Source organism: Rhinatrema bivittatum, chromosome 9, assembly GCF_901001135.1.
Source record: "Rhinatrema bivittatum chromosome 9, aRhiBiv1.1, whole genome shotgun sequence".
NCBI classification, from domain to species: Eukaryota; Metazoa; Chordata; class Amphibia; order Gymnophiona; family Rhinatrematidae; genus Rhinatrema; species Rhinatrema bivittatum.
In genome coordinates, this window is record NC_042623.1 from 88,936,962 (window position 1) to 88,964,794 (window position 27,833).

The window sequence follows — 27,833 nt, forward strand, 5'->3', positions numbered from 1 at the left end:
GTATTAGTGTAGGGGGTTAGGGGCCACTTTCACATTCAACGTGAGACATACGAACATAACAGTGGTCTCTTGTGAAGATTTGATGACCTATGGAGTGAGGAAACTCACTCCAAGATGAGATTTGTGTAATGTTCTCTCCACCTAGCTTGATGGACTCTCTACTTGGGTAACAACAAGCTAGGTGGAGAGAACATTGCACAAATCTCATCTTGGAGTGAGTTTCCTCATTCCGTAGGTAGATGTAGTATACTTGGATTTTCAGAAGGCGTTTGACAAAGTTCCTCATGAGAGGCTTCTAGGAGAAGTAAAAAGTCATGGGATAGGTGGCAATGTCCTTTCGTGGATTGCAAACTGGCTAAAAGACAGGAAACAGAGAGTAGGATTAAATGGACAATTTTCTCAGTGGAAGGGAGTGGACAGTGGAGTGCCTCAGGGATCTGTATTGGGACCCTTACTTTTCAATATATTTATAAATGATCTGGAAAGAAATACGACGAGTGAGAGAATCAAATTTGCAGATGACACAAAATTGTTCAGAGTAGTTAAATCACAAGCAGATTGTGATAAATTGCAGGAAGACCTTGTGAGACTGGAAAATTGGCCATCCAAATTGCAGATGAAATTTAATTTGGATAAGTGCAAGGTGATGCATATAGGGAAAAATAACCCATGCTATAATTACACAATGTTGGGTTCCATATTAGGTGCTACAACCCAAGAAAGAGATCTAGGTGTCATAGTGGATAACACATTGAAATCGTCGGTACAGTGTGCTGCGGCAGTCAAAAAAGCAAACAGAATGTTGGGAATTATTAGAAAGGGAATGGTGAATAAAACGGAAAATGTCATAATGCCTCTGTATCGCTCCATGGTGAGACCGCACCTTGAATACTGTGTGCAATTCTGGTCGCCGCATCTCAAAAAAGATATAATTGCTATGGAGAAGGTACAGAGAAGGGCTACCAAAATGATAAGGGGAATGGAACAGCTCCCCTATGAGGAAAGACTAAAGAGGTTAGGACTTTTCAGCTTGGAGAAGAGACGACTGAGGGGGGATATGATAGAGGTGTTTAAAATCATGAGAGGTCTAGAACGGGTAGATGTGAATCGGTTATTTACTCTTTCGGATAGTAGAAAGACTAGGGGGCACTCCATGAAGTTAGCATGGGGCACATTTAAAACTAATCGGAGAAAGTTCTTTTTTACTCAACGCACAATTAAACTCTGGAATTTGTTGCCAGAGGATGTGGTTAGTGCAGTTAGTATAGCTGTGTTTAAAAAAGGATTGGATAAGTTCTTGGAGGAGAAGTCCATTACCTGCTATTAAGTTCACTTAGAGAATAGCCACTGCCATTAGCAATGGTAACATGGAATAGTCTTAGTTTTTGGGTAATTGCCAGGTTCTTATGGCCTGGATTGGCCACTGTTGGAAACAGGATGCTGGGCTTGATGGACCCTTGGTCTGACCCAGTATGGCATTTTCTTAAATCTTCACAAGAGACCACTGTTCTGTTCATACGTCTCACGTTGAATGTGAAAGTGGCCCCTAACCCCCTACACTAATACTTAACCCTCACCTCGAGTTACTAGTTCGGCCTCCCATAGGGATACAAATACCTGTCTAGGGAGAAAGCACTATGGTAAGTGTCTCTCTCTCTCTCTCTGTCTCTCTCTTTTCCTCTCCCTCTCTCCCTCCCTCCCCATCATACTGAAAAAGGCCTGTCAGGAGAAATCATGAACTGCAATGTAGCCCAAATTGGGCTAATAGTGCAACTTGCATTAACAGCCTTTCAGATAGCTGATAGTACAATACACATGCTTATTAGCATAAGGTACACCCCTTTTTGGTATCGCATGCGATATTGGAAAATGAGGCCCAAAATCTTAAAGCGAATACGCCAGCAATAAGTAGCCAGTAGAGGCTGGCCAATATTGGAGAGATAAGAGAAAGAGTGCTTCTTATCAAGCGAGCTTCAGAGTTCTGAACTAGTTGGAGATCTAGTGTAGAAGTTTGGCAGACCCAGAAAGACTGTATTGCAGTAATCTAGAGAAGTTAGTATAATGATTGAATAACCATATGAAAGTCAAAAAGAGAGAGGATAGTTTTTAAAGGCCTCAAAAGTCGAAGACTGTAATATGACGATTGAACAAATGAATTAATATAAGAATGCAGAGACAGAGAAGAGTCAAATATGCCCCATAGATTATGAGCTTGAAATTTAATTGGAAAGGTGAGTTCATCAATGAAAAACAGGTGGCAAATCCAGTTGGTTCTGAATGGGAAAGTAAAATGATCTCCATTTTCTGGAGATTCAGTGCAAATTTATTGTCCTGCAGCCAGTTCTTTATCTGAGCCAGGCAGGAGGATAGATGGCAAAAAGCCTGGTCAAGTGTAGAAGCAATAGGAAAAAAGAATTGTATGCCATCTGTTTCCTGTTATCCATCTAGAATTGTGGATAGAGTGGGAAATTTTTAAAATATAAATAAATAAAATATACCTACTGCAACTATGTGGCTAATAGGGAGATGCTTTCATTTGTCAATGACATACTCTATATCGTTTCATGCTGTTTTGTAAATAAAAAAAAAGATTTTTTTTCATTTTTATTGCACACAATCAAAATAATATCAGCAGCTCAAAACTGTGCAACATTTTGGATTAGTGTGCATTATTTAGATTTAGTGCACACTAAAAATGAAAATCTAGAAATGAAAAATCATACAAAATGAATTTTAAATAAAATGAAAATAAACTGTAAACAAAATGGAAATATTTATTGATTTTTTGTTTTGTTATTTTAATTTGCTTTATTTCTGATTTATGTATGGTGGATTTTATTATGTTAATCTTAAGTGTAATCCGTTTAGCACGACTTGTTGTTATAGATAGAATAATACATTTTTTGTAAATAAAACAAAAAAAAATTATTGCCATGCCCAGCCCTAGTGGCTAAGCAGACCTTATTAAAAAAATATTTTTCCTGGGAGTAGGATGATAAAATAAGTCCCAGAAAAATTTGCATCTTCTTAGAAAGAGTGAGTTTTGATGAGAGTTCCCTAAAGTTGGCCTGGTCACTCCACAGCCAATCAGCATATGCATGAGATAAATGTTCATACGCTGGATCTGTATTGTGTTCAAGTTTATTTCATACATATTCATTGTGGATATCGTGAAAATCCAATGGGGGGAGGGGGAGTGGAGGGGTGGATGAGATGGCTCACCAGGTTTGGGAAGCCTGTAATGGGATTCATCTGAGTCTGGCTGACCACCTCCAAATGAATGAATCCAAGTTAATAGGCCTCACTGTCAGAGATTCTTTCTCTCAACCCAGATCATAAGATTAATTGCCAGTGCTTACAAAATGTATACAGAGTAACAACACATATATCTGGGGTAGTTAAAACCCCCAAATGAAGCAACTTGCTTTGCTTCCTGGAACTAGGTTTCAGGAGGAGGCACCCTTCCTGAGACATGGTTTCAGATAAGTTACAGAAAGAAAGGAATGCGGTCCGTCTCGTCACTTGTCAGAAGAATTGTTATTCTGAACTTCAGGAAGCAACAGCAGAAGCTGGACAAATTTCCTTGGGCCCTCTCTATCAGAAAGAAACGTAAGCGTCTGTTTACTTTATTGCATGAATTATTATAACCACTACTTATTACCATTGTGTGCTTGATTTCATATTGCTGTTGGCATAACCCCCAGCTGCTATTTCCGGGAATATAAACATGTGCTGACTCAAGAGTCTGCATGTGAGTGTGTAACAGTGAGCTCCAATACAGGATAAGCTGCAGTGAGCTCTTATAAGGCAAATGCTTCTACCCTCTGGGGCTGGCTTGCAACCTGTATTAGATTCTAAATTAATCAGATGGAAAAAAAAGTTAAAAGCAATATAGTTTAATGCTACAGCTAAAAAGTAACAAACAAAGAGTTAAAATCCTTAGGGCCTAGTTTCAGCAGCTAGGTGACTGGGATATTTAATGGTGTGGGCATGCTGCTGAGTATACCTAGCTATCTAAAAGTAAGCCAGGTAAGTTTATTTGGTTAACTTTAGGAGTGCTCTTCAGCAGTCCCAAAGTTATCCAGCTACATTAGCTGGATAATGCTGAAAATTGGCATTATCTAGCTAACTTACAGGGAGATGCATCAAACTGTGGTAGGGCTCTAACATGCTTTACATTGCATGATATATGTGATATTTTGCATCTCCCTACCGAGGTTCCCTCCCTATTACAATGGCTAGAAAATAGCCACTGCTATTACTAGCAACAGTAACATGGAATAGACTTAGTTTTTGGGTACTCGCCAGGTTCTTATGGCCTGAATTGGTCACCGTTGGAAACAGGATGCTGGGCTTCATGAACCATTGGCCTGACCCAGTATGGCATTTTCTTATGTTCTTAATTACCTTCTTTGCATGTGATTTGCATGCATGAATAATGTAAATGCATGCAAAGAGGGTCATGCATAGGCAATCCTGTGCAAATATTTTATTGCAGCCGAGCAAGAAGGTGGTCAGCTGTGATAAAATATCTGTACCTTTTGGGAAAGTGGTAAATGTGAGAGCATCTGTGTGCATGTATATGAAAAAGCATGTATTAGATCATCTGTGTGCATGTGTAAGAAAGGGCAGATATGAGAGCATTTGTGTGCATCTGTGTGCATGTGTGTGAAAGAACATGTATGGGTGTGTGAGAGAGAGAGCATCAACATGTGTGTATAAGAGGAGAAAGTTCACCTTCCCCATTCCCCTGCATTAATCCACGGCATCTCAAGGTGATTGGAAATCAAAAATCCTCAGGTATGGAAACGGTATGGAAATAAAACATCCTCAGGTATGGAAAGCAGGAATTTTTAAAATCCTTATTAGTTTTAATTATGAGGAGTTATTTGATATCTGCAATTTTGAAATAGTGATGTTTGGGTAATTTTAAAAATGTTATATAAGTTTTTAATTATTGGCTGTTATTCTATTCATCAGCTGTTTTAAAAAATTCTTATTAGTATGTTTTTACAAAGTCCTTGATTTTATTGTTTAGAAGAATGGCATTTCCATTTTTCCATTGTTGCTCTGCATACAGTCTGGCATGCTGAGGTTTCTAGTTCATTTCTGTTTGTACTTTATGGTCTCTTTATTCTGTATTTGGTGAGGGTCTGTCTGTGTTATGCATGTGTGACTGAAGTGAGGTATTCTGCTAGTGTGTACTTTCTGTGTGAGAATCTATAGCAGGCTGGCTTGTTCTGTTTTTCTAATAGTAAGTGAATTGGTGTTTTGGGCCTGGTGTAATATTTGCAGTATGGCATTTTAATAGTTAGGGCTTTTATTGTTTGAGGGCTGGCAGTTAGAGCTCTTTTAGTATGGGAGGTTTATTATATTGTAATTTTACATTACAAGAGGTCTAATACCATATGCATTCCAAGTGTGGTTTTTGCTTTTTTGCAGAATTGTGATGTTTTTACCTCAGAAGACTATAATTTCAATATCCTTTTTCATGTAAAATTATTATAAATGCAGAATTTTTAATTGTGTGTGGTGAGGGCAGAGGGGCATGGGCACAAGGCTGTAAAGTTCGCCTAGGTGCCTCATGCCCTTGCACCAGCCTGGAGAGTGTGCTACACTAAGACTCACACTTGGCCAGGAGAAAATGCCGGGGAAAAGGTGGGAAGCAGGTCTTAGGGTTCCTGGGAGTATGGCAGAGTGGCTAACTTCCTAGAAACATTCTCACTGACACTCTATCTGCCACTCCTCTGGGAATTCTGACCCTTACTTTCCCCCTTCTGCAGCATTTGAAATCACTGGAAAGAGATACCTTTTTTTTATTTATTTATAAAGAGACACCTTTTTATTTATTTATTTATTTATATTTAAAAACTTTTCTATACCGTCATTAAGTTATAACCATCACAACGGTTTACAGAAGGGCACGATAATGAACAATAAGGGTGGTATAAATTACAAATTAATCATTTGCCATCATAGTACGGTAACACTTTAAAATAATAAACTAAGTGTGTAAGTTAAGCCTGTTTGATAGGAACATATTAGGCGGTTTGGTTTTAATATTAATATGTTTGTGTAGGTTAAAAATTACAACTTCTAGTTTGGTGCGTCCTTATCCCTCAACTGTTTTTCACCATCTCTTTATCTTTGTAAAAAGCTTGTTTAAAAAGCCAGGTTTTCAGATTGGTTTTGAATATTTTCAAATTTCTCTGTAGTCTTATTTCAATTGGCATGGTGTTCCATAGTACGGGACCAGCTAGTGACAGAGCTCTTTCCTTTTGATGATGTGACCTGTACCGTGCCTTAAAGGTGAGTGTGGGGGGGGGGGTGCCATCTCATCCCTCACCTCAGGCAGCAGATTGCCTTGAGCCACCCCAGATGTGTGTGAGATTGTGTGGGGGAGCACTTCTCTGAGGAGTGCTTGTGTATGTATGTGTGTCTGAGGGAATGCATCAGCATGTGTGTGTGTGTGTGTGTGTGAGAGAGCATGTGTTTGTGTAAGCTTGCGTGTGTGAGAGAAAAAACTTGTTTCAGTTTGAGTATGAGCATGCATGTGTGTGAGCACCTGTGTGAGAGAGGGAGTGTGTGTGTAAGAGCATGTGTGTGAGAGAGGAAGCATGTAAGTGTGTGAGCATATGTGTGAAAGAGAGATTATATGTGAGAGGGATCATGTGTGTATGTGAGCTTGTGTTTGTGTGAGTGTGTGAGAAGGAGCATGTGTGTGTGGGTATACAGATATCTATATATATAGATATATTTTTTTATAATTATATCTTTATTGAATTTCTTATTTAATCATAATAAAATAAAGAAAATACAATTGGTGTACCTATATAATTGCAAGCAATTTTGCTATCAAAAATAAACTAGATTACAACAATTGTATACCCTATAATCCTTGGGAGTTAAAATAAAACTACATCACAATAACAACGTTATTGAAGGAAGAGGAGAATGTACCTGGGTTTAATACAAATTGTATAGACTTTCCCCACAGCTACCTCCTTACATAAACAATGAAACCCTAGTCTTCTGAGCCTTTCTCAGCATTCTTATTTAAAATAAAGGTTTCCAAATGTAGGAAGATCAGTAAACACAAACTTATATGTATGTATGTATTATATATATATATATATATATATATATATGTATATATCTATCTATCTTTATTTGTATATATTTGTATGTATATATTTATGTATATATATATGTATGTATATATGAAAGAGGAGAAAGTTTGTGTACCCCACTCACTAGTCCACAACAATCTCTGGGTGACTGGAAATCAAAAGTTACCAGAGCATACATTTTTTAAATCCAAATTAGTTTTGAGTGTTACTTGATGTCTCTGCAGGTTTTAAATATTTTATTAGTTTTGGGGAAATTTTTAAAAACTGTATAAGTGTTTTTAATTATTGGGTCTGCCAGTTTTTAAAATATTCTTTTTATTAGTATGTTTTTATTATGATGATGATGTACTTATTATATTTATTGATTTTATTGTTTGATGTTTGAGGAATTGCGATGGTTCTGTTTTCCATTGTTGCACTCCATACAGAGTCTAGCTTGTTGCAGTTTCCAGTTCAGTTTTTCCATGCATTTTTTTATTTATACTTTTCGCTTGCTCTATTCTGTATTTGGTGATGGTCTGTAAGTGTTCTGCATGTATGACTGAGATGAGGCATTCTCCTAATAGGAGTTGTATTGTTGTTTTGGGACCTGGTATAACATTTGCAATGTTTCTTGTACAAAGGTAGGGTTGATATTATTTGAGTGATGGCAGTTCATGCTGTTTGGTATAGGAGATTTATTATATTGTAATTGAGTTTACTCATGCCTTTCTGAGGTTCAACCACATATCCAAGACTCGTTAAACCAGACCTAAAATCACGAGTTCCAAGTAGTGGCAGCACAACAGTGCATATAAATATAATATAATGCTAGTGATATTTTTACCTCAGAAGACTTACTTTGTTCTTTTTCATGTAAAATAAATAAATAAATAAATAAAACCTAATATAAATGCATAATTCTTAACTATGTGCATGAAGAGGGCTTGGGGAGTTTGTGCAAAGCTATAAGGTTCGCCTAGGGCACCTAATATTCTTGAACTGGCCATGAGTTCTGGGGAGGGGATGAATCTCCTGAGGGATGTCAGTTTTTAAAGTTTTAATAACTGGAGAGAGCTGGGCTTTTTTTAGTGAGTCGGGGAGCGAGACTGAATAAACAGAGCAGCAAAGTAATTGTTCACACAGGGTAGCAAAAAAGCTAGCACTGGTCCTGGAAAGAGGGGTAACGGGTGGATTTTAAAAGCCCTGCTCGCGTAAATCCGCCCGGATTTACGCGAGCAGGGCCTTGCGCGCCGGCGTGCCTATTTTCCATAGGTCGCCGGCGCGCGCAGAGCCCCGGGACGCGCGTAGGTCCCGGGGTTTTTGGAAGGGGGCGTGTCAGGGGCGGGACCCAATGACGCGGCGTTTCGGGGGCGGGGCGCGGCATTTCGGGGGCGGGACCGGGGGCGTGGTGCAGGCCCGGGGGCGTGGTCCAGGCCTTCGGACCAGCCCCCGGCGCGCCAGCAGTCCGCTGGCACGCGTAGATTTACATCTGCTTCTCGCAGGCATAAATCTACGGATAAAGGTAAGGGGGGGTTTAGATAGGGCCGGGGGGGTGGGTTAGGGAGGGGAAGGTGAGGGGAGGGCGAAAGAGAGTTCCCTCCGAGGCCGCTCCGATTTTGGAGCGGCCTCGGAGGGAACGGTGACAGGCTGCGTGGCTCGGCGTGCGCCGGCTGCCCAAAATCGGCAGCCTTGCGCGCGCCGATCCAGGATTTTAGAAGATACGCGCGGCTACGTGCGTATCTTATAAAATCCAGCGTACTTTTTTTAAAAATCTACCCCTAAGTGTATATTGTTGGAATTGGCATTTATTGTGTGATTGAAAATTTAAACAATCCCATTTCAAATAACAATGCGATGCACAAATCTCCTGTGCATATTTATTATAAATCAAGATAACAGATTGAGCAGCAAGATTGCACTGACATTGCTGTACTTGGATTAATGACTCAAATTAAATAACTAACCATGCCCCAAATCAACACTTCCCTCAACAAAACACACTCTCAGTGACTCAGTACCACTAAGGCAGTGACCAATTGGTATGTTTCATGCCTTAGCCACAGGAACATCACCATGTTCTCTATCTGGCTGGCATAAAATAAAACAGGTGGATAGCAGCTGTACCCCATCCACAACATCATGAGTGGCATTTCCATCAAACGTCAGGAGAAGGTTCATGACAGATTTTGAAAGTGAGACAGCATGTGGGAACGAGCAGCAATTCCTATAGGCCTGGAAACATACTAGTCTGATTCCAGCCTTTCTTAATACAGTATGGGGCGGATTTTCAGAGCCCTGCTCGCGTAAATCCGCCCAAAACCGGGCGGATTTACGCGAGCAGGGCCCTGCGTGCCGGGAAGCCTATTTTACATAGGCCTCCCGGCGCGCGCAGAGCCCCGGGACTCGCGTAAGTCCCGGGGTTCTCCGAGGGGGGCGTGCCGGGGGCATGTCGGGGGGCGGGCCCGGTCGTCGCGGCGTTTCGGGGGCGTGTCGGCAGCGTTTTGGGGGCGGGTACGGGGGCATGGCTACGGCCCGGGGCGGTCCGGGGGCGTGGCCGCGCCCTCCGTACCCGCCCCCAGGTCGCGGCCCGGCGCGCAGGAGGACCGCTCGCGCGCGGGGATTTACGCCTCCCTCTGGGAGGCGTAAATCCCCCGACAAAGGTAAGGGGGGGGGTTTAGACAGGGCCGGGTGGGTGGGTTAGGTAGGGGAAGGTGAGGGGAGGGCAAAGGAAAGTTCCCTCCAAGGCCGCTCCGATTTCGGAGCGGCCTTGGAGGGAACGGGGGTAGGCTGCGCGGCTTGGCGCGCGCCGGCTATACAAAATCCATAGCCTTGCGCGCGCCGATCCAGGTTTTTAGCAGATACGCGCGGCTCCGCGCGTATCTACTAAAATCCAGCGTACTTTTGTTTGCGCCTGGAGCGCAAACAAAAGTAGGCTATTCGCGCGCCTTTTAAAATCCGCCCCTATATCTTTATTACAGTTTCACACATGCGCAATAGTAGACTGTCTTCCCTTCATAACAGTGTACTCTCTTTACTTACAGTTCAATACTGCTTCCCTCAGTACTCACAGTTCAGCTTTGTCTCTGGTCAGTGTTTGGATAGTGTTATGTTACAGGAGTTACCTTTCTCCTGGAGGCCTGGGCCTGGTCTGGTTATCCTCACCTGGATCCCAGCTCTTATTCCCCAGTCTCTGGTTACACCCTCTGAGTCCCATCTACCCCGCAGGATCCTGCCCATACAGCATAATCTCCTTAGTGGATTTAAGGTAGACCAGCCGTCTAGCCTGGTCTTCCACAGGTAAATAGGGGAACACTAGAGGCACTGCCTCACATACCCCTCCCCTCAGCTTGGACCCATCGGTTCAAGCATCCCTACTCCCTCCTGGATCCCATCCAGGAGAGACCAAGACATCCCATTCCCCTTCCTCTGGTTTTCCACCAGCTACGCATAGAAAGGGGACCAAATGACATGCTCTTCCCCATCTCTTAGAATTACTCTCAACAATGTCATGACCACCACCCAGTATGCCGTTCGCATAGTGCTCTTCCCCAGTCCTTTAACTAAGTCCTTTGTTGGCTCCAGGTTTGAATCCCAGCTCAATGGAGCTTTATGGACTGACTGTGGAACCATAAGTACTGGTTCCTCTATAACCAGTTGTGCCCACTTCCTGGCATCTTGTATCTGTACTGTAGAGTGCCTTCTTGGCTCCTCTGTAACCTCAGTTGCGGAGTCTCCACAGTGCCATCCTCTGGACTCTCCATGGACTCTTCCTCCAGGTTCTCGGCAGCACCTTCCTCTGGGCTCTCCGCAGTTTCCTCCTCTGTACACTCTGCAGCACTCCCTCTGTGCACTCTAGCCACTTGCCCAAGCTGGTTGCTAGATCCTCTGAAGCCTCATTCACTGGGGTCTCTGGAGCGCCACTATCTGGGCTCTCCATAGCATCTCTCACTTGTCTTTCTGTGCCTTCTTTCTGGTCTTCTCGTGGGAGTTGTCTCTGGACTTCCAGTAGTGTTTTGGCACCCTGCAGGGTCTTCCTTGGGACCTCCTGCAGCACTGACTTCCACCTTCTTAATCCTGCCTCCTCCTGGGTAGTTTCTTTTGCCCTCTCCAGGATGCTCTGTGACCCCTCTCTCAGGGTTTTTCACCGCCTCTTCTCGGGGCTTCTCAAAGGTGTAATCTCTGGACTCCCAGTTGTGTTTAGGCACCCTACAGGATCTTCCTCAGGACCACCTGTAGCGCCATCCTCTGGCCAATTGATGTTGAAGCCCACTGGCTACTCTGTAGTGCCTCCTCTTGGGCACTCTGTGTTGCCACTTCATGACAAGGCCACAAAGTTCCACTCCAAATAGAAGTTGACCACGGCCCAGTGTGTTTCTTGGTTCTGTTTTTGCTCAGCCCAGGCCCGCTGACTCCTTGCAAGGCTCTCTTGTAACTTCCTATCTCCCTCCTGGAGATTCTGGATCAGTGCTTGCTGGCTTCTTGCTCCCAGACTGTTGCATTCTGGTGCTGCAGTACTCTGGCTGCTCCATTCCAAGTTTTCTTGTGGCTGTACACCGTCCTTGCAGAGTGGCTTGCTGGAAGAGGGCCTGGTCCTGTTTCCATTCACCACACTCACAGCCCACTCTGGCAGCTTTTCCAGGGACACACCCTGTTCAGCACAGCCCTGCTATATCAGTGTTCCTTCCTCTTTTCTTTTTTCAAGGCAAAAAAAGTAAAAGAAAAAAAAAAAGCCTGCATAACCAGCAATAACTAAATCACTTTAAATCTCTATCTACCTCCAGCCAGGCTTCTCCCCTTAGCCGATATAAACCTACCACTTTTTGGCTGTCCCTGCAACCAGATCCATTCACAGTTTCCTCTGTACTTGAAACTTTTAACTTTGTTTTTTTCTTCTTCAGTGCAGCTTCTAAGCCATACCCTTTCACAAGCTACCATGCTCTGTGTACTCCTTTACTTTGTTTTAGAGACACAGGCCCCCTGTGTTCTGTACTACATTTAGAACCACAGGTCCTCTTCAAAACAAACAGACACTTTCTTGGAGGCTGTTTTTCTTTTCTGTGCAAAGCTTTAGAAAAAATGCCATGCATGACACCATTTATTCCCACAGTCCTGAAGACAATCAAGTCTGATTCTAGCCTTTCTTAAAAGGCTAGAATCAGACTTTATTATAGCTTCATAGCTTCACACATGCACAACAGTACACTGTCTTCCCTTCAGAATAGTGTTACAGTTCAGTACTGCTTCCCTCAGTACTCGCAGTTCAGCTTCGTCTCAGCACAGTGTTTGGACAGTGTTACGTTACAGGAGCTGCCTTCCCCCTGGAGACCTGAGCCTGGTCTAGTTATCCCCACCTGGATCCCAGCTCTTATTCCCCAGTCTCTGGTTATGCCCTTTCAGTCCCACCTGCCCCGCAGGATCCCACCAATAGAGCATACTCTCCTTAGTGAAATTAAAATGGACCAGGCATCTAGCCTTGTCCTGCACAGGTAAATAGGAGAACACTGGGGGCACTGCCTCATACAGCATAACATGGCCTCCTTTCAGTGGGCTCGTCCCTGTTTGCCGTAGGTAAGGAGGACAGTTTGTTATATTAGATTGGGACCAATGCTGTAGATCCAGAATGGATGGACTCAGTCCAACAAACTGTATAAACATTGGGCTTAGTAGATGGTCTGGCATAAAAGATGAGATTATTTCACCATATCATCAGCTAATCATTGCAAGTTATGTTTTATTGCCTCTAGGCAGTGTAATAATGTTAAGGGAAGGGAAAGAGATGAGCCTGCTTAGAAAGATACCCATATAAAGCATAAACAAATTCAAAAGGCAGAGCAAGTTTACCATGCTCAATTCCATTCTGAAGCAACAATCCAGACAAGGTAATTACATGCCAAATCATCTTTTTATTAACAATTCTCAATCTAAGAAGTTTCTGAAGGTCAAGAGACCCAAAGGCTCCCAAAGCCAGTGGAATATGACACAGCATCCATGCTCTGCAATTTGCATCCCCTTTCTTATGTGGCAGGTCCATGCACTTCACTATGGGTTTCACAATTTAAGCAAAGCCCTGTTCATTTTATTTTACTTGCAAATGCACTGAAAACAATACTCACAGCTTTTGCAAAGACACCCATAAGCTCTGGGAACTGATGTGTCAGCAGGGCCAGCATGGCTGTGAAGGAGCATAACCCAGCGGTGAAGAGAATAAAGAAAGGGAGTTCCTTTTTGGGGTAGACTGAAACTTCATGAAATGCTGCACAAGAGATAAAAAAAATATAAAAACACCAAAGGTTAATCCAAGACGAGAGCGGAAGCCTCTTAATTATCAAGGTGGCAGTGCCACATGTAAGTCTGTATTTGACTAATCTTTTTCTCTGAAAGGAAAAAAATATAAGTTTTTAGATGGCTTAAATATGCTTAAGTCACTATTCAGTAAGTCAGCAAATGGCAAAGTTATCCAGGTGAAGTTACCCAGATACTGTTAGCATAGTGTATTTAGTAGAAGATAAATTACAATGAATATGCCTAGAAGGCAATGCAGGAGACCTGACAGCCCTCCACAGGATCTACCCCCTTGCCACCAAGTTAACAAAGGCAGGGGTCCCAAAAGCCCCCCAGAGGATCTCTTCTCTGCCAAGTTATCAAAGTAACACGGGGGCTGGGGGGGAGGCCTGAAAGCCCCTAGCAGGATCCCTTCTTTTCTACAGTCAAAAGGAGAAATTACTACTTAGCTGATAATTTCCTTTACTTTAGTGAAGGGTAGGTCAGTCCCAACGAATGGGTTATACACCTCTGCCAACAGATGGAGACAGAGCAAAAGCTGACGTCACGGCCATATAATCTCACCCTGACATCAGCCCATCAGTATTCTCTGGAAAAATCCAAACTGTGGACAAAAGTGATTATACTTGAACATTATTAGCAACAGACAATCATTCGGGTTTCTCGACCAACAGGAACACTGAGCTTAGCCAAAAGAAGGAACATATCTAGCAAACTAAGGGCTAGAGAAGCCACTTACCAGTTGTCAATGAAGAGCTGGAATCATACTTTGCATAGCTCACCCTAAGAAAGGATAACTACAAATTCAAACTCCAGCAGCCATGGGCGGGTCTGGGATTGATCTACCCTTCACTAAAGGAAAGGAAATTATCAGGTAAGTAGTAATTTCTCCTTCCTTAGTATTTGGGTAGGTCAATCACAACGAATGGGATGTACCAAAGCTAATCTCAAAAAGGGTGGGAAGCTGCCAGCAAACCAGTCAAAACTGCTCACACAAAAGCAACGTTCTTCCTAGCCCTAACATCCAAGCGGTAATACTTGAAAGTGTGCAAAGATGACCATGTTGCTGCTCGGCAAATTTCAGCAGGCAACAAACGAAGTTCCGCCCACGATACCGCCTAAGCCCTTGTGGAGTACAGTCTAATCTGTTTCAGTAAGGTAACTTCAGCAGCCACATAGGCTGCCATAATAACATCCTTAACCTAGCGGGCAATCGTTGCCCGTATCACTGGTGCTCCCTGCTTACTTCCACCATGGAGCACAAACAGGCAATCAAACTTCTGAAAAGCCTTAGTCATCTCCAAATACCACAGTAAATGACGCCTGGTGTCCAAGGAATGCAAAAGGCGGTACTCAACTTCATCTCTGTCCCTGTCCAAGGCTGGCAGAGAAATGGACTGATTCAAATGAAACGCCGAAACCACTTTAGGCAAAAAGGAAGGCACAATCTGAAGTTGGACCGCAACTGGAGTCATAAGGATAAAAGGCTCACAGCAGAAAAGGGCCTGCAGTTCAGAGACCCGACGTGCCGAACAGATTGCTACCAGAAAAAAGTGTCTTCAAGGCAAACCATCGCAAGGAAAGAGTATGCAGCAGTCAAAATTGGACCTGCCAAAAACTCGAGGTCCAAGTTAAGGTCCCACAGAGGCACCGGAAGCCACAATGGGAGATGCAGATACTTAACTCCCTGCATGAACCAGGACATGTCTGGATGGGTAGACAAAGGTCCTCCATTGACTTTCCCCCAAAACAAGGCAGGGCTGCAACTTGAACCTTCAAAGAGTTAAGGACCAAACCCTTCAGCATGCCTTGCTGTAAAAATTCCAAAATCAAGGGAATATACACCAAGAGTGGCTGAGTACTTTTCTAAAAACAGCAGGCATCACAAACCCTTCAAACTCTAACCTAGGTTAGAGAAGAGTGGAAATTACAGCAGGCAAAAAACCCTGCTTCAACAACTGAGCCCTTTCAATGGCCAAAACCGCAAGACAGAATCGACCAGGATCTTCGTGCAGAATGGACCCCTGACATAACAGATCCATCCATGACTGTAGCCTGAGGGGATTGCACACTAGCAGGCTCTGGAGATTGGTATCCCATGGCCTTCAAGCCTAACCTTAAAAGGCTGGATTTGGTTTGACTTGCAATCTTCTGGACCAGCTTGCATATCAGAGCCAGAGCAGAAGCACCTAGAGAAGGGCGCTGCATGGCCACTTCTGTACAAGAGTGTTGATGCGATCGCTTCCGGGTCCCACCTGCAACAGAAAAAGCATGGAAACTTTGCATTGTTGAAGGTCACCAATAGGGCTAGATGCAGTAGGTCCCAGTGGTTTACCAAGAGCTGAAAAGTCTCATCTGTCAGCTTCTATTCTCCTGGGTCCAAGTTTCTCCTGCTGAGGAAATCAGCTCTGATATTGTCCTTTCCGGCCATGTGAAAGGAGGAGATGCTTAGGAGATGCTGCTCTAATCGCTTGGCGAATCGCCAGCATGTCAACCAAACCACTTGTGCTTCCTGTTTGTTCATGTTCCACAACCGCTCTGCTGCATTCCAGTGCCCTTGCACCATCAACTCCTGACAGTAAGCCCCCCTAGTCCCAGGGGCTCGCATCTGTCGTGAGTACAAACCAATCCAGTGCTGACATGAAATTCCTTTCCTGAGATGATCCGCCTGTAACCATCAGCCCAACTGGGATCTCACCTCTAACAGGAAGAACTGCGTCACAGCATAGTTCTTCAACTGCAGACTCCATCAGGAGAGCAACAGGCACTGAAAAGGGTGCATTTGTGCCCTCATCCAGGGAACCACTTCTAATGTAGCAGCCATCAACCTACATATAAGACCCCATGGTCAGATGAACAGGGTTCTGCAGGGATCAAATTCTCAGCATCAAAGTGTGGATCAGAGACTTCAGCAGAAATACTCTGCCCCACCTTGAATCTCGAGATACTCCAGGGTCCGAGACAGCTGCAAATCACTCTAGGCCAGATTCTCCACTGAGCTTAGTTCCTGTAGCAAGGAACCACCCTGCAGGAAGCATGAAGACTCTCTTCCACAGTCTTGTTCGAATCAACCAGTCGCCTAGATAGGGGTGAACTAGAATGCCCCCCTTGTGGAGAGCCACCCTTACCACCACCATGACCTAGGAAAAAGGTCCTGGGCGACACAGCTAGCCCGAAAGGCAAGGCCTGAAACTGGAAAAGAAATTCTAGAACAAACCCATCCCAAATAACTTTGAGAACACAGTGATCCAAAGTAATCCGGAACCACCTGTGGTAAAAATGGGATAGATGCCACCTATCTCCTGAACCAATAGGTGAACCTGCAAATCTTCATTGGGAAGACTGAGAGGCTCCACCTCCAGAGTCCATATCCTTTCAAGGTCCTCGGGGGTGAAAGGACAGAGACCTGTGGAAGGGATGGGACTTCTGGGAAGAACCTTTCCTATAAGGCCAAAAACGCCTCAAAGGCTTTGCTTTAGGATAGCCTCAATCCTCCTATCCTGAGCATCCCTTCAATGCTATGCCTCCTTCTACTGGGATAGTGGTATGGTTCGTGACAGACCACACTAAGGCATCCACCATAGGAAAATGCAGCTACTCTCTGGTCTGCGGATCCAAGGGGTATAAACCCACCAAGAAAAGTCCTTCAAAAGACGCCCCTGTGCACTCCATACCAGTTCAATCAACTCCTGGAGTATATCCAGGAGGGGAAGGAAACAAGAAGTCTTACATAGGGTGACCAAAATAGGAACTTTCTTTTGCATTGCCAAGGAGGGTCTTCAGGGTCTGAGAGACCAAACCCGGCAATTCCTCTCTAAGAAATGGAGAAGAGATTGATTTGGGCCCAAAGCTGGGGCAATGTTCCCCTCCACCATCATAATCATTGGTGTTATTTTGATCCACCTGCATTCGAGCTTAGTCAGGTCGCATTGTGCCACAGCACTTGACATGGAGACAGGCGGAGGAGCACTTGGAGCACATAGGCCAACCGCAGTAGGCACTGCTGATTCAGAAGACCGATCCTGTAGAAATGTCTACAATCCCTGGAAGAATCTTCATTCAAAAATTTGAAGAAGGATCCATCAGAAGAAAATAGGATTAAGCATAGCACTGGCAAGTTAAATGTAAGACATTGATAAGACAGGCTAAGAGAGAATTTGAGAAGTTGGCAGTAGAGGCAAAAACTCACAATAAAAACTTTAAAAAATATATCTGAAGCAGAAAGCCTGCAAGGGAGATGGTTGGACTGTTAGATGATCGAGGGGTTAAAGGGGCACTTAAGGAAGATAAGGCCATCAAGGAAAGATTAAACAATTTCTTTGCTTCAGTGTTTACCAAAGAGGATGTTGGGGAGATACCTATTCCAGAGACGGTTTTCAAGGGTGATGTTTCAGATGAACTAAACCAAATTATGGTGAACCTGGAAAATGTGGTAGACCAGACTGACAAACTGAAAAGTAGTAAATCACCTGGACCGAATGGAATACTCCACAGGGTTCTGAAAGAACTAAAAAATGAAATTTCAGGCCTATTTCAATTAATTTGTAAACTATCATTAAAATCATCCATTGTTACTGAAGACTGGAAGATGGCCAATGTAACCCCGATATTTAAAAAGGGCTCTAGGGGTATTCTGGGAAACTATAGACCGGTGAGCCTGATTTCAGTGCCGGAAAAAATCGGAATAAAATCACAAAATATTTAGCTAGACATGGTTTAATGGGACACAGCCAGCTTGGATTTACCCAAGGGAAGTCTTGCCTCACAAATCTACATTTTTTGAAGGGGTGAATAAACATGTGGACAAAGGTGAATTGGTAGATGTGGTGTATTTGGATTTTCAGAGGGCGTTCGACAAAGTCCTGCATGAAAGACTTCTAAGAAAACTAAAAAGTCATAGAATAGGAGGCGATGCACTTTTGTGGATTGAAAGTTGGTTAAAACACAGGAAACAGAGTTTTCCACAGTGGAAACAGTGGAGTGCCTCAGGGATCTGTACACAGACCGGTGCTTTTTAATATATTCATAAATGATCTGGAAAGGGGTATGACGAGTGAGGTGATCAAATTTGTGGATGACACAAAATTATGCAGAGTAGTTAAACCTTAAGTGGATTATGATAAATTACAGGAGGACCTTGCGAGATTGGGCTTCCAAATGGCAGATGAAATTGAATGTGGACACGTACAAAGTGATGCATTAAGGTGAAAAATAACCCTTGATGTAGTTTTATGATGTTAGGTTCTATCTTAGGAGTTACCATACAGGAAAGAGATCTTGGTGTCATTATGGATAATACATTGAAATCGTCGACCCTGTGTGCTGTGGAGATCAAAAAAGCAAACAGAATGTTAGGAATTATTAAGCAGGGAATGGAAAATAAACTGATGGATGTCATAATGCCTCTGTATCACTCCAGAGTGAGAGTGCATCTTGAATACTGTGTGCAATTCTAGTTGCCGCATCTCAAAAAAGATATATTTTAACCAAAGAAAATGCAGAGAAGAGCAATAAAAATAACTGGCATGGAACGGCTGCCCTATGAGGAAAAGCTAAGAAAGTTAGGGCTGTTCAATTTGGAGAAGAGACAACTGAGGCAGGATATGACAGAAGTTTACAAAATTGTGAAAGGACTTGAACAAGTTAATGTAAATCGGTTATTTACTCTCTCAGATAATAGAAGGACAAGGGGGCACTCCATGAAGTTAGGAAGTAGCTCCTTTAAAACAAATTGAAAAAAATTATTTCTCCCTCAGTGCATAGTTAAGCTCTAGAATTCATTGCCAGAGGATGTGGTTACAGCAGTTAGTGTAACTGGGTTTAAAAAAAGATTTGGATAAGTTGCTAGAGGAAAAATTCATAAACTACTATTAATTAATTAATAAGCAATAGAAGCTGGAGATTTATTTAATGTTTGGGTACTTGTGACTTGGATTGGCCGTTGTTGGAGACAGATACTGGGCTTGATGGCCCCTTGGTCTGACCCAGTATAGCATATCTTATGTTCTTAATTCTAACCAGGAAAAGGAGGATGGGTTCATTCCAGGCCCCATAGGCCTGAACCTGACATCCTGAGAGCTAGCGGCTCTTGATGACTCAGCCCGTGGATCAATTAAGGGAGGGGATACCCCCGTCATGTCTCCCTCAGTCCCATTCCCTACAGACCGAGGAGATGGGACCATCACCAGCAAAATCAGAAGTGGGTAAATCGTCCAAAGCATCCAAGCAGCTCTGACACAGGCTTATGGAAAGCTGCAACTGAATGGCCCTGATATGGCATGTAGCAAAAATAAATAAGCACTTAGGCTTCTTCATCGTGGGCACCATAGATGTAATTGTGCAGAATGATAAAAGCTCGTGCCTAGAATATGTGTGCATAAAACCAGCGCCCAAAATGGATGCCCAAAAAAATGGGCACACAAAAATGTGTGCGCAAATATACGCGCCTAGGCTGCATGTCCAACTAGGCGCCCAATCTGGGGGCCCAGTATCGACACCAAGAAATGCAGTAAGTAGGATACACAAAACGGGTACACAGGTGCGTGCAGAGCAGCCCACAGCACAAAAACGTGCAAAAACACTTCACGGCTTTCCACGAATTCAAAAAGGGAGAAGTCTGCGAGCGGGGCCTAGCCAAATGGCTGCTCAACCTGCCATGCCTGCACTGCCTCCTCACCTCATGAAACTCCCCAGAGACATGAGCGGGATACCAATGTTTCTCTTTTTTTTTTTTTAAGTAAGAATAAAGTCCACCTGAGTTCAGCCCTACTTGGCTGAGAGCAGGAATGGGCCTGTAACCGCTAATGAAACTATAGGTCCACGCCACTCAAGGCAACTGGATTGAAGTACTCTATTGAGAGAGGAACTGCACAGTATCACCTCAGGAGGCAAGCAGTGCTATATAGACGTTTTGTCCCAAAAAATGTCAAAATTGGGCACACAACTGGGCACGCAGAGAAAAAGGCATGCAATCATGTCATTGTCTATCATGCGCCAAAGGAGAGAAGCCTGGAAGCGAGGCCTAGTCATTAGGTTGCTTAACCCGCCATGCCTGCACTACCTTTTCACCTCACCGAAGTCACTAGAGACTTCAGTGGGACAGGCAAACACTGATGACACAGACCCTTTCTGCTGTTTTCCTCTCACTGGTTTATTTATTTATTTTTATAAAGAAAAAAACTTTTAGCCAAGGTCAGCCCTCCCTGGTTGAGAGCAGAAATGGGTCTCGGCTATGGGGGAAGAGGGCTAAAGCCTTCACCGCTGAGCCTCTCTCGGTCTGCAACCACTATTGAAATTTCTGGTCTACGGCAGACAAGGCTACCGGACTGAGGGCACTCTACCAAGGGAGGGACCACACAGTATGACAGGCAATCTCCTGAAGGAAAATGCATGTCCACCATGCATTTTGGAGATGGAGAATACTGCGGGCTGATGCAGGGCGGGACTATATGGCCTTGATGTCAGCTTTTGCTCCATCTCCATCTGCTGGCAGGAGTGCATAACTCACTCGCTGGGACAGACCTTCCCGAACACTAAGGAAATATAATTTAAAATGTGTGGGCTTACGCTACCACTGTGGCGTTTAGAACAATGCTGGACACTGCTTGAAGCGCATAAAGACTCTACTGCCTCCTGGCTTGGGTTTGGGGGTTTTGGGGCATTTCAGGTAGGTCAGGAGGCAGGAGGGAGACCAGAATCATAGCATTATATTTAAGTATTTTGGGGGGAGGAAAGAATTTTTTAAATTTGGTATTAGAGGGCTGGGCTGGGCGGCGTTACGTTTTTTGATTTATTGCTTGGCTGCAAAGGAGGGGAGATGCTGTGGGGGGCTGTTGGGCCCCCTGCCTTAACTTTTTAAAATGTGAGCAAGTGGGGAGCAGTTACCCAGCTAACTGTAGGACTGAGATTGCTTCAGCTAGAGTTAGCTCACCAGCCAAACAAATCTCCCCCACCCTCACCTCAGAACACCCTCGAGCCACCTCCTTTTTATCCGTAATAATTTACCAGGTTAACATTTAACCACTGAGAAAGGCTAGAATTTCAAAACTCCGGACTTGTGACAAACCCTTTTGATTATCGACCCAGCTATGAATACTTGCATTCAGCATAACATAATTATATAATACATTATTTTGTTTGGAAGCGTTTAATTCTCGTGTTTTAGCAATGTTTGTTACATCATCATGTCTCCAGCAGGGTCGAGTAGCAGGAGATTAACCCCTACTCCCATTCCTCTTCCACTGTATTCAACAGCATTCAATCTCGGCCAAAAGTCCATGAAGGGATCACCCACAGCCAATAGCTCAAAACCCTGTGTTTCATTCTATACTTTGATCTTAGTGAAAAGGCCATGAAGAGATGGGAAGCAAACAGATGCACACATACACAAGATAAATAAATGTGCTATGGCATACCTTTTGCAGGCAGCTGATAGCTCCTTGCCTTTGTTCACATAGCCTGGGTCACACTCTACTGACTATGGGAACTGGAATATCTCCACCCCACACACAAAAAAGGTCAATTTGATTGGCTCAAACAGCCTGTTCTGCTTTGCAAACCCTTTTAAGGGGGAAGAGGAACACCATTGGCATAGTCTGAATCAACACTATGGAGGTAATTTTCAAAGAGGTTCCACATGTAAAAATAGCATATACACATGTAAGTTGTATGTACGCATGTATATTCTAATTTTTATCTGATTTTTTAATAAATGCCGAGAGTACGCACATATTTTTGTTTTCACTTGCACGTTTTACCAGAGAAAAAAGGGGCATTCCGGGACAGGATTCAGAAGCATGTGTAGTAGTTGCTGTTTTGTAAAACATGTAACTATATACATTACCAAACTTATTTGTACACTTTCACACCTGTTAATTGACTTGCACAGGTGAAATCAAGCTAGTCTGTTATCTGTAGTTTTTGGGTGGGAGGTCTGGGTAAACTTGTGTGGGTTCAGGGTTCGGATAATAGAAGGACTAGGGGGCATTCCATGAAGTTTGCAAGTAGCACATTTAAGACTAATCAGAGAAAATTCTTTTTCACTCAATGCACAAACTTGATAAATAGCAGGTAATGGACTTCTCCAAGAACTTATTCAAACCTTTTTTGAACCCAGCTACACTAACTGCACTAACCACATCCTCTGGCAACAAATTCCAGAGCTTTATTGTGCGTTGAGTGAAAAATAATTTTCTCCGATTAGTCTTAAATGTGCTACTTGCTAACTTCATGGAGTGCCCCCTAGTCCTTTTATTATTTGAAAGTGTAAATAACCGATTCACTTCTACTCATTCAAGACCTCTCATGATCTTAAAGACCTCTATCATATCCCCCTTCAGCCGTCTCTTCTCCAAGCTGAGAAAATATGTGTGCTCCTGCACTACAAATACATACATATATGCGTACTTTCAGGGCAAAAATACAAGGTATTTTATAAACTGTGCGGTTCTCGCCACACAATTTATAAAGTACTACAATAAATCTCCTTATGCCCACTTAAGTGTGCAAACAGTTTTGAAACTTGGGTTCTCTGAGTATTAGAAAAAGCAAAATTGAGCTTCTACTTTATAATCGTCCCATCTTTTAGTTGGTACAGGAAATACATTAGTCTACTTTCTGGCTAATTTTCCCTAATAAAGCATGCACTACAGGAAGTTAAGCATGGGACCTTCCACTAGCTGAGTGATTCCTGGAAGAAACTGTATCCCATAGGCTGTGATACATTTTCATTGGACCAACAAAAAAAAAAGATGGTGGAGTGAACGAGAGCTTTCAGGAGTACATAGGTCCTTTGCCCTGATGCTAAGAGAATGGACACCAAGGGACCTCACATGAATGATAACCTCCTGTTTGCTGGTATAATAAAAAGTATCATACACCTAATTATAAATGAGATTTTGGTGGTGAATGAGAGCAAATAAAAAACAAATTTGTGAAAGATTTAAAAAATTACTTGCATACATCATGTCATAAGAATATAGACTTAGTTCTGAGCAATACAAAAAAAACCATTAAAAATCTCTTTGCTACTGACTTACATGGGAGTAATTCTCTGTCTGCAGTTTCTGTACAGATAGGGTAGGGGTAGAAAAGGTGACCTTTTTCCAAAGGGTAGGGAATCATTCTGAAGGCTAAAAAGAAGAAAAATCAACAAATATAAAATAACGAATACTTCAGATATTACATTCTATGTCCCAAGAATCTTTTTAAAATTAGAACCAGATACTATTATGATGCCTAAAACTTGATGCCAGCAACTCTGAAAGTATAATGGTAATAACAAATTCTGGATAGTATGATCAAGTACATGGAAGTCATATGCGAGCATTAAATGGAGGAACTGAAAGATGAAATAGTTCATTCACCTTCTCTAACTATGGAAAATATATCAAAATAATGCTAAAGATATCCATTCTTTTAATTACATTATCAATATGTACACTGTTAGACAACATAATTCACATGGCCTGCCCAAACAGCTTACCAGCTATGTTAGTATAGGGAACTTAAGTAACTTTTTCAGGGCCAGGATACATTTGAGCCATTTATAAATTCACTCTAATTCAGGCCTCCTGAATTTTGAGTGAGTGAATGAATACTGCAATATACACAGAGATTGTTTTGCAAATATGTTTATATGCTTCAGCCTGTAAAATTAGCCCTCTTTAATCTGTAACAACTATGCTGCATCATTTCCAACCCTTCTCCCTTTCTGGCCAATGATGAGAATCACTTGCCAAATGCTTTTTTTTTTTTTTCCAATCTAATTCTCAATAACCACCTGAGAGCTATAAGCAGAGCCCCAGTTTCCTAAGGTAGATTTTTCAAGGTTCAATGGCAACAGTAGGCAAATTCTGTGACAGAGTTTTAACAATTCTGTGGCAAATTTCCCTGACCGTGCAAAAATGGTTTTTTGTTTTTTTTTTAATGAAAACCTTTCATATTATTTTAATCAATATAATATGCAAATACTAAATTTATGAAGTACAAAAAATAATTTATCAAATAAAGCCCTTTAATTTAAAACTTTTAACCATGAAGTGTCGCTTTTGTTTTGGATTGAAATGAGTGAAACCATCCTTTTTTAGATTTTCTTGAGAAAGTCCTTTCCAAGGGTATGAGCTTATGTATGCTCTAAGGGCCAGCTTTTCAAAGGGGTACGCGCGTACCCCCGAAAACCTGTCCCAAACACCCCCTGCACGTGCCGAGCCTATGTTGCATAGGCTTCCGGCGCGCACAAAGCCCCGGGACATGCGTAAGTCCAGGGGCTTTCCTGGGGGGGGGGCGTTTCAGGGGGCGTGTCGTGATTCGCGCGTCATCGGGGGGCGTGACACGTTCAGTGTGTCATCCGAGGCTTGGCGCCGCGGGCGTGGTTTCGGCCCAGGGGCGTGGCTGCGGGCTCCGGACCAGCTCCCGGACCGGAACATGGAGCGTGGCAGCCAGCCCGGCGTGCGCAACGTTACGCCTGCTTCGAGCAGGCGTAACTTTTGTGATAGAGGTGGGGGGGGGGGGGTGGGTTAGGTAGGGGAAGGTGGGGGGAGGTGGGGGGAGGGAACGGAGGCAGGCTGCGTGGCTCGGTGTGCGCAGGCTGCCGATTTTGGGCAGCCTTGCACGTGCCGACCCCAGATTTTAATGGATAGGCGCGGCTACGTGCATATCTATTGAAATCCTGCGTACTCTTGTTCGCGCCTGGTGAGCGAACAAAAGTACACGTGTGCGCAGATTTATAAAATCTGCCCCTTAGTGTTCTCTGCATCAGCAGTTTGTTCTGCGGTTAATTACACAGAAAGATATGTATGCATATACTGGGGACACACTAACACACACAAAAAGTGGATGAATTAGCACAAGTCTAAAATTTGTCAGCAGTAATGCCACACATCAAGCCTTCTAGGAATTGAAATTAATGCTGTTTCTGACAACTGTGAGACACCAGTAATTGCCGATTTCCAAAACACTTCCAAATCTTTACAGCTGGCGTATGGGTGGCCATATATTCAGGTGCAAGAACTTTTGTATAAAGATGAAAATCTTCTAAAGGGACAACACTGAATCCCGGAATTATATCAAAATCATCTTAACCTCTTTTATTATAATGCCTACATCCAAATCAAGATTTATTTATTTTTTTAAAGAAAATACAAATTGGATTTCAAATGGTTGGAGTCTTTGTAGGTTATGATACCTTTTAAAGGACCAAAAGAAAAAATGTAGTACTGCATGAGTTTTTCAGACTTCACAGACTTCATCTTCAGTTGTCTACTCTACATTCCAAATGGTCAAAACCGTCTCCAAGTGCATGCACAAACTTTTCAGAAATCCAAGGTAAGTTTGACCTAGACTGGAGGAGTTTGGTCTATACTATACATATAGGGGCGGATTTTCAGAGCCCTGCTCGCGTAAATCCGCCCAAAACCGGGCGGATTTACGCGAGCAGGGCCCTGCGCTCCGAGAAGCCTATTTTACATAGGCCTCCCGGCGCGCGCAGAGCCCCGGGACTCGCGTAAGTCCCGGGGGTTCTCGGAGGGGGGCGTGTCGGGGGCGGGCCCGGTCGTCGCGGCGTTCCGGGGGCGTGTCGGCAGCGTTTTGGGGGCGGGTACGGGGGGCGTGGCTACGGCCCGGGGGCGTGGCCGCGCCCTCCGTACCCGCCCCCAGGTCGCGGCCCGGCGCGCAGCAGGCCCGCTGGCGCGCGGGGATTTACGTCTCCCTCCGGGAGGCGTAAATCCCCCGACAAAGGTAAAGGGGGGGTGTAGACAGGGCCGGGTGGGTGGGTTAGGTAGGGGAAGGGAGGGTAAGGTGAGGGGAGGGCAAAGGAAAGTTCCCTCCGAGGCCGCTCCGATTTCGGAGCGGCCTTGGAGGGAACGGGGGGAGGCAGCGCGGCTCGGCGCGCGCAGGCTATACAAAATCGATAGCCTTGCGCGCGCCGATCCAGGATTTTAGTGGATACGCGCGGCTCCGCGCGTATCTACTAAAATCCAGCGTACTTTTGCTTGAGTCTGATGTGCAAGCAAAAGTAGGCTGATCGCGCTTCTTTTAAAATCTACCCCATAATATACAACAAGTCAAATTATAGGAACAATAGAGTACTAAAGAAATATTTAAAAATTATATAAAATATTTATTAATTTCTAAAATATTTACATGAAATGTTATCCCTAAAACAACATTATCATTCTTCACTAAAATGCTTTACAAAATTGTTATTTAAAAGGCATTAGACATATCTAGTGGTGAGTGCAAAGATTTTGAAGTTCAAAGAGTACTAACGCAAAGTTCACTAAGCTTGATAGTCTTTATGTCTCTAGCGTTTTGGTTCCTGCAGGAAGTTTGATAGCAGGTGGAAGGTACAGCTTGCACCTATAGCGGTGCTAGGTCATCTGTCATTTTCTGCGCTGGAAGCAACTGCCCTTCCTTGGAGGCATGCCGGCACCATTTCAGGCCATAAAATTTTCGTTAGAGACTCTTAGGTTTCTCTGACTTTGTAATTTATTCTCACTCATTTTGGACTCAGCGATTTTTCACTGGCAGGACTAGTCGGGGAAGCGACTCCTGCAAAAGGGGTTTCGTAGCCAGCAACAGCATTATCCGTATCTCAGCTCGCACTTCACCAAGAGGAAGTTCTTTATCTGAAATTTTGTGAGGCGTCCCAATAGTAACAGAGAATCAGAAGCTTCAGCCAGCATTTTCAATTTTTTAGCATGGCATTGCTGCTAACATAATTGTCTGCTAAAAGCAGTTCCTTTATGCTTATGACCCTCAGTCCTTCACCCCATAAGTTAGTTCAGCTTTTAGACTTTCGGTGTTCTTTGTACATGGGTTCCCTCTGAGGAAGCCTTCACTGGCGAAACAAGGGCCTTGTTGGGACATTTTGTCATCAGACACGACATACTGTATATTACTAATCCTGGTTGTATGGTGTGGATGTTAGTATGAGTGTGTAGTTATATCTCACAGTTACAGTACTCTATGTACTCACATGTAGTTAATATGTATTCATAAAACATGTATCTGTTTATGTATATGTGGTAAAAAACAACAATAGCATATTACTTCTAGCTTAGATAGTCTTTTATGTATAGACAGTCATTAAGTTCAGCTATTTGGCTTTTAAACATATTCAAATGCTTTGGCATTAATTACAGATATTAGTTTATCATACTAAGATTTTTTTAAACAAATATTGTTGTAAGAAGACAATTTAATGTCATACATAACATTGTATTTAGTTACAAATGCATTAGATTAGTTCACATTAGGAACTGCTCATTTATATTATATCTAAAAGATTTTTGAATAAAGCTTTTTCATTTTAATTGTAAACATTTTACATTAATGCTTTTTCTCCTTTTTTGGCATTGTTTCATTGCAATTTCCCAAAGCACTTTACAGACTACATACATTGCCCAATTTCTATTTCTTCTCTTGCTCTCTCTGTATATA

General features: G+C 43.2%; 1 protein-coding gene across 11 annotated transcripts in view; it reads right to left on the reverse strand.

The window, feature by feature from the left end:
* The window catches only part of ST7 (suppression of tumorigenicity 7), a 342,169-nt gene that overhangs the window by 13,958 nt on the left and 300,378 nt on the right, over positions 1 to 27,833 (reverse strand). For all 11 annotated transcript variants that reach the window (XM_029614966.1, XM_029614960.1, XM_029614959.1 and 8 more), the window contains 2 exons: positions 23,432 to 23,524; positions 13,226 to 13,365 (listed from right to left, as the gene is read on the reverse strand). In XM_029614966.1, the coding sequence (XP_029470826.1) occupies positions 13,226 to 13,365; positions 23,432 to 23,524 (233 nt within the window). The remainder of the gene's footprint in view (positions 1 to 13,225; positions 13,366 to 23,431; positions 23,525 to 27,833) is intronic.